The sequence below is a fragment of the Sitophilus oryzae genome, unplaced genomic scaffold (assembly GCF_002938485.1).
Source record: "Sitophilus oryzae breed Bouriz unplaced genomic scaffold, Soryzae_2.0 scaffold_1297_pilon_pilon, whole genome shotgun sequence".
NCBI lineage: Eukaryota > Metazoa > Arthropoda > Insecta > Coleoptera > Curculionidae > Sitophilus > Sitophilus oryzae.
The window spans coordinates 13,858,068-13,869,507 of record NW_022145945.1 but is presented as its reverse complement, the minus strand read 5'-3'; the positions used below and the strand labels follow the sequence as shown (position 1 = coordinate 13,869,507).

The window sequence follows — 11,440 nt, the reverse complement described above, 5'->3', positions numbered from 1 at the left end:
CAGTGGATGCCGAGAGATATGCCAAGAATGTACAACTTTGGGAAACATCTCAATGTAGTATTGAGCAATAAAAAGGATTGAAAGAGAGAAACGTCTGCTCAGCAGTTAAAAGACCATGCCATAACTTGGTACGCTGATGCTTCCAAAACCAATGCGGGAACAGGGATCGGAGTATTTGGGTCGAGAACTAAAAACTCCGAACCAATGGGCACCGACCCTAGCATCCTACAGGCAGAAATCTACGCTATCGAAAGATGCGTACAACTTAATAGCCATCTTATTTGATAGTGAAGCAGCGTTAAAAGCGATCAACTCAGTATTAATCAATTCGAAATTAGTAAAAGAATGCATAAAGAAGCTGAATAAATTAAGCAAAGAAAACAAAGTCATCCTACTCTGGGTGCCTGCTCACCAAGGGATAGAAGGCAATGAAAAAGCAAATGATCTAGCTAGAAAAGGAGCGAACACTCCACTAACTGGACCAGAACCGTTCTGGTTCCCAAGTGGTAACCAACTAAAGGCGGAACTCAAGAACTTGGAAGACTTCATCCACAACCTGGAATAGGAATATTGCAACGGTCTAAGACACTCGAAGAAGTTTCTGACGGCTGAGGACTAAGAAAAATCAAAGATCTTCCTGGAATTAAGTAAGAACAATCTTCGGATTGTCACGGGGTTTTTAACAGGACACTGTCTCCTCAATGAACACCTCAGTAGATTGAAACTAAGAAAAAACGGCGAATGGAGATTCTGTGGGGAAAATGGGGAAACACCAGAACACCTCATCACTGAGTGCGCCGAGACGACAACCATTCGTGCCATGAACTTTGGTACCACTGATATTGGAGATGGAGAACTACCCTCTGTAAAACCGTCCCAGATACTGGCTTTTGTCAAAGCCCTGGGACTGTATGATGACTCAAGAAAGGGGGACACAATAAATCTGTAAGAGAGAGGTCGCAGTGATTAAGCCTCTCCCATTAATTCCAAAAAAAAATCTAGATTAAATTGTGGATTAAATTTGTCAAAAAGATGCCAAATCGTCCGTTATTGTAAGATCTTTCTACGTTGACGGGCTGGAGTAAAAAATTACTACGGATGAAAAGTGGCACGGAAACGCTATGACCAATCAGAGCACCGTCGAACTATCGTATCAACCTTTGCATCAACGGATAATAGATGCATGAAAATTAAGCTTAAAAGGGCTGTTTTAATTTTTGAAGATGCTGACTTTGATAAGAAAAAATGTTATCTGTGCTTGTTTGATCATTCCAATCTAAATTTATTTTCTTTATCTATGCTAATTGATCAATAATTATTCTGACACTTTCTGACATAAATAAATTTTAAATTTTTATGTCATCTCGATGTCAAGTATAACTTCACATGAATGATATAAAAAAGTTGTTAGAGTTCATTCAATCTATCTGGAAGAAAATTGTGCTTATTTTTAACTAGATAACAGATAATCGATGGCTCAACGGTAAGTGTTTGTTGGCTGAACGAATTGTTTTTAGTAACGAGCTAGGTGCTTAGTAAATTTTAGCAAAATATTTTAGAAAATTCAAAGGCAAGGTTTATATTAAATTTAACTATTTTATACATTAGATACCTACATGGTGAAGGAATTTGTCAACATTTTTTAATGTTGGCTATCTGAAAAGCTAAAACAAAAATTACAAAATTTTTTGGCAAAGACTTGGCAACTTAAAATTATTTTAGATATAAACACAGTGGCGTCTCGTGAATCTTAAAGGAGATTGGGCACAACCAAGTGTATACTTCTAACTTTCATGCTAGAAATTAAATTATTATTTGATAGTATAACAGCGCTTTCAGATGGAGCGGACCGTCCGCGACGGAGCGTCCGCGCCTTCGAGCTAGTACCATGAGGTTATATGAACAATTTCACATGGCCGCATATGCTCCGTCCGACGCGACGGCTATCTGTCGACCAAACCAAACCAAAAACACGACAGAGGGTCCGTCGCGGACGCTCCGCTCCATCTAAAAGCGCTGTAAAGTGTATCGTAAATACAGGGTGATTTCTGTAAGTCGGTCATCCTTTCGGGGAATAATAGGGGACGTCGAAATATTAATTTTGATACAGCACACTATGGATCGGAAATGTCTCTTACGCAAGATACAGGGTGTTAAAATTTTTAAAAAATTAAAGATATTTTTTATGAGTGTTTTAACAGTTGAAGATATCGTTATAAAATTTTATTATAGGAGTCTATCTAACAGAGACACTTTAAATGTAGAAAGGAGAGGTTTTAGTTTTAACCAGTGGCGTAGATGTGATACGCATCGGGTAAAAAAATAGTACGCCACTGAAAAAAAATAAAATTTTTAATTTTTTTTTATTTACTCTGTTTATTTCCACGAAAAAATGTCTCTTGCAACTTTCTCCTATCTAACACCATTTTGTCACAATTTAAAAATAAATAAATATTTTAATGATAATCTTAAATACAGAGAATTAAGGCAGAAACACATGTGAATTGTTAGCTCCCTTCATCACTTACATGTGAATCTAAATAAAAGCGAAGGTTACAGTTACACATCTTGGGTAACTTTAGTACTTTTTACTATTAGCTCCTTAAAATAAATTTTTAAAAAATTATAAATATAAACTAGAATATTTTTTTGTTGTTAATAATAAAATTCTTAGTTTCAAGGTAGTTATAATAATTCGCATATTTAAAGCCCAATCGAAAAAATTATTTATTTTTAAATTGTGACAAAATGGTGTTAGATAGGAAAAAGTTGCAAGAGACATTTTTTCTTGGAAATAAACCGAGTAAATAAAAAAAAACTCCAAATGGTTTATTTTTGTCAGTCGCGTATTATTTTTTTTTAAAAATTACCCGATGCGTTTCACATCTACGCCACTGGTTGAAATTAAAACCTCTTCTCTTTACAGTTAAAGTGTCTCTGTTAGGTAGACTCCCATAATAAAATTTTATAACCATACCTTCAACTATTAAAAAAACTCTTAAAAAATATCTTTATTTTTTCAATAACTTTAACACTTTTTATCTTTCGATAGAACATTTTCTGATCCATAGTGTGCTATATCAAAATTAATATTTCGATGTCCTCCATCATTCCTCGAAAGCATGACCCACTTACAGGAATCACCCTGTACATCATCATACTGTATCATACATTCTCACTATACCTTCCATATCAGCTCCCTTCCATTTCCCATCCGTTTACATAAAATATTATATCATATAAATGAATACGACAATGCACACTATACGCAGAGCCGTGCCGGGGGTGCAAGGGGTGCATGGTACCCGGGCGGCACTAACACAGGGCGGCAAAATATCATCATCAATCTTTTTTTCATATTATCAAGAATAAAAAAAGCCACCTTGCAAACTGCAAAAATTTTTCTAAAAATCACGACCTATTTAAGGTTCAATATGAGTCAAATCAGGCTTTCAAATTTAGCAATTATTATAAGTATTGAAGAAGATATTTCCAACAACTTGGAAGTAGGCGACTTGATTAGGGAATTTGCTATTAAAAAAGCGAGAAAAGTAGATTTTAGTATTTAAATCCGTTTAATTATTTTTGTTTTTTTTCCTGAATGTATTTTTATTTTATTCTTTTATGTATTTGTTAATAAATACTTTGTTATTTTACTATAAAATTTTTTATTGAGAATGATAAATTATGAACTCCTTCCCTTATCGACAACCTAATTGTTTTACATTAATGGGGATGGCAAATTTAATTCTTGCAACCGGGCGGCAGATACCCTAGGCTCGGCCCTGACTATACGTTCCGTTTCCCTTCCGTTCCATACATTTTTTGGCGGACGGACTGAAGCGTATCGGTAACAGCGTTGTCAAGTTCTTACATTTGTACCAGCTTTGTTAACATTTTGCTGATATTTATTCATTCTTTCACCTCTTAATTATATTATTTTCAGGAATCCGAAGGCAGAAATGCCTGTAGCGCCTGAGGACGACTATGATCCGCACCTTTACAGAGTGGTCGAAGCACCGACAACGTAAGTAGATTTAATTTGATCTAATTTTACGCTTATATCTCTTAAGCTGCGTACAAATATGCCGAGACGAGTGCGAGAGACGCCCGAGACGAGTCAACCTCAAACGGATTTGAGGTTGACTCGTCATATTTGGACGGGGTCTGAGCTTCGAGCCGAGCCTATGCCCAGTCGGATGGCGTTGTCTCCGTTTTTTCCGGATCCTTTGGCGAACCATCAAAAGGATTGGGGCGTCTATTAACCAGTGGCGTATACACTGCGGCTCCGCGGAACAAACGCCTCGAGTCTCAAGGGGCTTGGATTCCACATCCCATTTTTATATAAAAATAAATATTCTTTCCTTTATTTTCAATAATGTTAATTATGCATCCTATCTAGAAAGATACAATTTTATCTTCTCTAAAATAGTATAGGTAAGTTAGCCAAAGTGGGTAAATCTCATATACAAAGATTTATTAGTGATTTCTTTTATAAAAACATGAAAATTCTATGAAAAATGAATAACCATAATAAACTTTTCGTCGAGTTATCACTGGCAAGAGGTACATTCAGGCTGAGAGCGTCGAGCGTCGCATCGCGTTTGCGTCGCGTCCGCGTGTCGAAATGGAATCAATCTGTGGAATCAATTCATTTAACATAAATTAGACCGTTCAGGCAGGCAGCGTCGCGTTTGGCGTTGCGCTGAGCGTCGGGGTTTGAGTTCAATGGGGCGGACGCGACGCAAACGCGACGCGACGCTCGACGCTGTCAGCCTGAATATACCTTACGTAAATTATGGCCTATTTCTGCTCTAAACAAGAATTAAATATGTACTGAAAAAAAGGATCTCTCAGTCGAAATGAATATGACTTTGACCGAAAAGATTGGCGCTTTTCAATAGGGCCAAGAACGACGTTTCTTTGCCCAAAGCATTAACTATCTTTTCATAAGCTTTAAAAAATTACTTTAGAGAATAGAAGAATCTATCTGTCCAAAGTATTTCACTCTTGACCCAAAATTAATATGCAAAGAAGTTCTTGCTACAAGAACTATAGTTTCTTTGATTCATGCAAAAATTCTTGATTGAAAAGGAACATTTCTTGATTAAAGAGACACTTTTCTTAAACCAATAGTGAATACTATTGACCCAACTAAAATTTATTTTGATCTAAGAGAAGTCTATACATCATATACAGGCATATTACGAGGTATATTATTTTCTGATAAATTTAGGTTTTCCTGCTCTGTAGTAAGTAAAGGTGATATTATTTCCCTCGATAGTAGTTATTTCTGCTTCTTCACTCCTTGGTATTTTTTGGGGTGGTTCATCATTCTACAAATTACAAAAAAAAACGATTAATCAAAGTAAAGCAAATAAATTATTAAAATTATAAACTTTGGTCACATTTTGAATTTTTTAATACGACGACTTCAAATTCTAAAATTTTTGTAAGTAATTGCATAAAAAATCGATACCTATATTCTTATTCTATCTATAGTCACGCACGCATTATCTAAACAGGTGCATTAGGTAAATGTCTCTTACCTTCAAATATAGCAAATAAATGCTCTAATTTCCATTTTTTCAGAAACTCCTTTAAACAATCCATATATCTTAAAATTTGTCCATAAAAAATGACAAATGCATGTTAATAACGATCACTAATTTGTTATACGATGTGCGTTTAAAAAGCAAATTATGCAAAATTCCAAGTAACAAAACCCGTGCGTACTATAATGTGCGACCTATGAAATGTGACGTACGACTGATCGGACTGTCCTGCCATGCCGACTGATTGTATATATCCTCCTTCGTCATCGTCTTTGCATGTCGTTATTATTTTTCATCAAAAGAGGAAAAATTGGAAAAATGGCCATGTTTCTTGAATGAAGTACTTCCTAGCGTATTTTTCTTATTATCTTAAAACAAAGTAACTTGCACTTGGTTGAATAAAAATAGATTCAAGAGAAATTTTCGAGTTTTTCATGAGAACCAGTTTTCTTGAGTTAAGAGAGTTTTTCTTCAGACAAAATATTTTCTTTTACGCTAAAATAAATTCTCTTGCCACTATTTTTTTTTCAAGAACGATGACGACTTTAGTTCAAGTCTATCTTTTTTATCAGTGTGTAAAATAAGCTTCTTTACATAGGATACATTGGATACATCGGAGATAAGAGAGAGAAATCGAGTGTGTTGAGAAAGGCGGCCATGCTAACAGAAGTTCCTTACGGTACTCCCGTAAATAAAGGGAATCGACAAAGAAAGAAACGATCCGATATAAAAAAACAGAAATTTGGACTATCCAAACTACTAAGAAACTTAATTTATGGCAAATATGAACATAATAAAGTTCCTGCCATAGAAATAATTAAAAAAAAAACAAAAAAATTGAACAGGTTCTCTCCGAGCTTAAAAAACCCTGTTCAGAAAGCACATTACGGCGAAGGTTTAAAAACTGGAAATTAGATTTAAAATTATATATATATTAATAATTTAAAAATTATTAATAAGCGTCCTGCAATGATTGAAAGCCATAGAATAATAATGTGGCGAATTGAATACCTTGAAAAATATACAACTTTAGAAATGAAGAAATGCAGATATATTATTTACAATATATGTTCCATGTTAGTTATTGGCATTTAAATGTAGATTTAAATTAATAATTTAAATCTTAGTTACATAAATTTATAATTTTTTAAATAAATAAAGTCGAATTAGGTCTTATCTTACAGCGCTTTCAGATGAAACGGAGTACTTCGAGCAAGTACCATGAGCTTATATGAACAATTCACAATTTCACAAGGGTCGCGTATGCTCCGTCCGGATGAGCTATCTTGAAAAAAAATCCGCGCGGACGCTCTGCGCGTACGGTCCGCTCCATCTAAAAGCGCTGTTACTCTATTTAAAAATTTTATAGATATACAAACCATATACAAAATATATTATTGAATAAAATAATTAAAGATTCAAAAAAAAACGGCACTGGTAGAAGGCTCCGCCGCCGCCGCTGCCGTGCCGTTGTCTCCAGGTGTCTCAGTCGGCGTTCTCCTTTTTTTTTAATGTAAACAGTCCGAATATAATTTAAATTTATCATGAATTTTTATTTACCTTTAATTTATCTATCTGGTTTTTTTTACCTATTTCGAAATTAAACATACATATACAGGGTGTTTCAAAAAACATGTTCCATCTCTCGTGGGGAAGTTCCTCACGTAAAAATAAGATTTATATTTTATAGTAACCAATCCAATTCTGCTACTGATTCGTAGCTACAGGGGGTTAAAATAGGGTGCCCAACCGTCCTCTATTTCAGAAACAGTCCTCTTGTTGATCTGATTGTCCTCTTTTCTCTCACGTATTGAAAACTTTGTTGCATACCAACTTCAAAATCTAAAAAATATTTGTCTATCGCCACAATGCTTTAAAGAATTATTCATCTGTGTCTTTTATGTAATTTTATGTTTACTAACAGCGTTTTCACATGCGACGGACCGTCCGTCGTGTTTTTTTCAAGATAGCCGTCGAACAAACTCCGTCGGACGGAGCATACGCGCCCATGTGAAATTGTTCATATAAACTCATGGTACTTATTCGAGGTCACGGACGCTCCGTCGCGGACGGTCCGTCGCATGTGAAAGCGCTGTTACAGCGCTTTCAGATGGAGCGGAGCGTCCGCGACGGACCGTCCGTCGTTTTATTCAAGATAGCCGTCGGACGAACTTCGTCGGACGGAGCATACGCGCCCATGTGAAATTGTTCATATAAACTCATGGTACTTCCTCGAAGTAGCGGACGCTCCGTCGCGGACGGTCCTCTCCATCTAAAAACGCTGTTACTGTTAGTTTATGTCTTGAAAAAAAGTTTTGTTTGACAATGCTTTGCTTTATTTTAATAAGTTTTGAGTATAAATATTTTTGTTTGTTTTAAATATTTATCGCATACCGTTTATATAACTTTTTGGCAAATTCTAGACATTTGACCGACGTTTCAAAAAATGTTTCGCCTGTGCCTCTTTTTATCCTCTCGCCCCAATTTTTTATTTTCAAAGTTGTCAACCCTAGGTTAAGTGTTAGTTTGTTTCCATTTATTATAATTTTCTTCCAAGTGCTTTTAGTAATTTGAGATCGTTTAATGACTGATTTAGTTCTGATCCTGGTCGTTTTTTGTATAAAGCAGTGCCACCATCGTCGATTTTTTTCGTTAAATGCGAATAAGAAAATATCCTGATTATATCCTGGCCTTATACCTTATTATTTTTATTTACAAGCGATCTTAAATTTATTAATTAATTTTTTAAAATATTGAATGGTATCGAATAATACTTTAATATATTTATCAATATTTTAAAGTATCGATACTTTATATTCAATACAGCCGATACCAAAATATCGATACTGCCTCTATCGCATAGCCCTATGAAGAATTTTGATGGTTCGCCAATAGATCTACAGAAAATGGATAGCGGCGAGACAACGCCGTTCGACTTGGCAGGGACTCTGCTCGAGGCTAAATCGCCCGGCTCGAGGCTATAATATGACGAATTCTGCTTGAGGTTGACTTGTCTCGTCCTCGTCCCGGCATATTAATACGCCTTTTGGAAAGAATTTGCTATAGCCTCGTTTCATACTCGTTTCGGGTTTGTCTCGTACTTGCCTCGGCATATTTATACGCGGCTTTAGGTCACTTATATAGGGTGGCGCACCTCATTCGCACGGATGATTATACGAAAACGGAAAGATGTAGACTCCAAATTTTTTATGGGTATATGTAGAGAGGCAATGTGCATAATTTGAACTTATTTTGAAATGTACAGGGTGTGTCAGAACTAAGATCCATATCAAAGTTATATTTTTTCTTATGGAACACCTGGTATTTTATTTAATTTTTGGATTCTTAGGCATAAAATAGGGCATTTATTATAAGGGTTTAATATGTTTAAATGCTTTGGTTTTTGAGATATTCAAAAATATTAAAATATGCATGCTATAATAAAAAAGTTTGTAAACACCCTGTACATTACTTTTCAGAGTTAATTCTTGTGCATAATATTACAGTTATTACTTAGTTACTTACAAATTACATTATTTCTCAGTAATGTTTTTATGTAAATACTTTTATTACTTTGTAGAGTTAAATCTGATACAATTTTTTTTCTGAATTGCAGGAATATGGAGACTTTTGTTCATCTGCTGAAAGGATGTATAGGGACTGGAATTCTGGCTATGCCAGAAGCTTTCATGTTTTCCGGGATGCTAAATGGTATAATTTCCACGTTTCTGATAGGAATACTTTGCACCTACTGCTTTCAGATTTTAGTAAGTCGACCCCAAGTAGCATTTTCACGACTTGCGACCACATATTTACTAAACACAACGTTGGATTAGTTACAAAAAATAGTTAGCTCCCTACCTTGGGTATTAAAATAAATTTAAACGTTTTTATAACGTTGTGCCGACGTTGGACTAGTACTACAGCAAAGTAGAAGCTTCTGCGACGTCGAATAAACGTTGTCTTGTAACCTTTTTTGCTTAAGTGATCTTTAGGTGATTCGGACAACGTAGTTACAACGTTGAACAATATAGAGTTTTCCGACGTCAGTTTCAGGACCTATTCCAACGTTATGTAAACGTCGTCTGTTTTACTAATTCCAACGTTGTTTAGATTTCTTTATTCTTACGTTGGTAGGACGTCGAGTCCTTTTTGCAACTGTATTGAACCATAACCTTAAATCTTAAATTTTCACTTCATTGTTCTGTTCAGTGCTGTTTTTGTTTTTATAAAAAAAAACTTAATTAAAATGGGGCATAAGAAAGGTACATATAAAACTAAATTTAAATATACATCGACATATATTACCGATGTTTATCCACTCCCTCGTTTATTTAGATTATAGAGGGCGGCACAAGCTAGACTCTAGGATGACTAAATTAGGCAATCTTGCGACTAGTATACTACCTGTTAAGGCCGAACTGCGACTTTATTAGTCCAGTATGCGACTATTCGAACTACTCCATCTTAATCTCCCAAAACAACAAAGTGAAAGCCGCCATGTTGTTAAATAAGAAAATGTTTCGTTCCTAAAATAGCAATTCCTGCTTTTTGAATACATTAACTTGAAATATTTGACCCTAAATATCACGCGGAAACAATTTTTTCGACTGCGAATAAATTATTCTCATTTTACTAAAAAAAAAATTCAAGAAAATTTTTAAAACTTTTTTTAATTTTAAGGCCCATTAGTATTTTTCAAAGTAGAAACAATACATTTATCAATAAAGTTGTTTGCGTTTAACTTTTTTTCCTTTGGGTAATGAGTTACAGAGTCGGTTAAAGTGTTTCAATAATTATGATCTTCAAACATCCTCCACACTTAAATACTTTTGTTTTGTTTTCCTTCACTGCCATCTGACATATGTCTCTAACTAAATCATAAAAATAATATTTTTACTATAATTATCCCAATTTAGGATAAAACGCGACTTAGACGCCATATTAGTTTTGTATTTCTGTGAATTAGGATTTTAAACAACGTTGCAGTTTGTACTAAATTAGGCTTCTAGCCAACGTCGGTATCCAACGTCGTTTCGACCCAAAAATTATTCTCCAAACTAGTGCAGACTAGGGTTGGTACGAGGTTGTGCCGACGTTGCGCCCCGACGTTTGGTCGCGTGACACAACGTTGTCCCGATGTCCAAATGCTGCTTGGGACATTATAATGTTATTTTGATTTTTGCATCTATATCACAAAACAGGTTTGCTTCTATATCACAAACACCTATACAGGGTTGTTTACCACATACGACACGGAGTATTGTAACTAAACGATTAGATTTTTACAAATTGTAAGTTTTGGGTTCGTTGAAGGTCTATGAAAGCTACAATTTAAAAATATTTTTACAAGATACAGAGTTTCCCAAATAAATAAAAAAATATCAAAGTTGTATTTTTTTTAAAATGGAACACCCTATATATTATTACAATTTTAGTTTCTACTATTAAAATAAAGGTAAATTTGATTAAGGTTTATCACACTTAAACCTTACCGTTTTTCAAATATTTTCAATTTTGTGAAACTGCAGTAAAATTTTTAAGGCTTCCTTTCTCCAAGGGTATCAAAGTTTTTAATACTAAATAATTCCTGAAGTTTATTTATTGATCAGTTATTGTATTGCAATAATGAAAATAATACTACTTTATACAGAGTGTCTAAAATTTATTTTAAATAATTTCTTGCTTTAAACTGCAATAACTTGTTTAATTTAAATGAAACGCCCTGTATATTTTACGAATTTTTTACAAGAATCAGATGCACAATTTAATTGTCTATCAAATTGTATTATACCATTTTTTAGCTATCCCTTCAAGTTTTCGTAGAAAATGCATTTTCTTATAATTTAGATTTATCAATATACCCATGGAATATTGACATTTTA

General features: G+C 34.5%; 1 protein-coding gene across 1 annotated transcript in view; it reads left to right on the top strand.

Moving 5' to 3' along the window:
• The first annotated feature begins 1,363 nt into the window (after positions 1 to 1,363).
• Positions 1,364 to 11,440, top strand: part of LOC115874832 (proton-coupled amino acid transporter-like protein CG1139) — a 52,315-nt gene continuing 42,238 nt past the window's right edge. Inside the window, exons 1-3 of the mRNA XM_030890138.1 lie at positions 1,364 to 1,483; positions 3,947 to 4,027; positions 9,172 to 9,322. Of these exons, the coding sequence (XP_030745998.1) occupies positions 1,473 to 1,483; positions 3,947 to 4,027; positions 9,172 to 9,322 (243 nt within the window). The 5' untranslated portion in view covers positions 1,364 to 1,472. The remainder of the gene's footprint in view (positions 1,484 to 3,946; positions 4,028 to 9,171; positions 9,323 to 11,440) is intronic.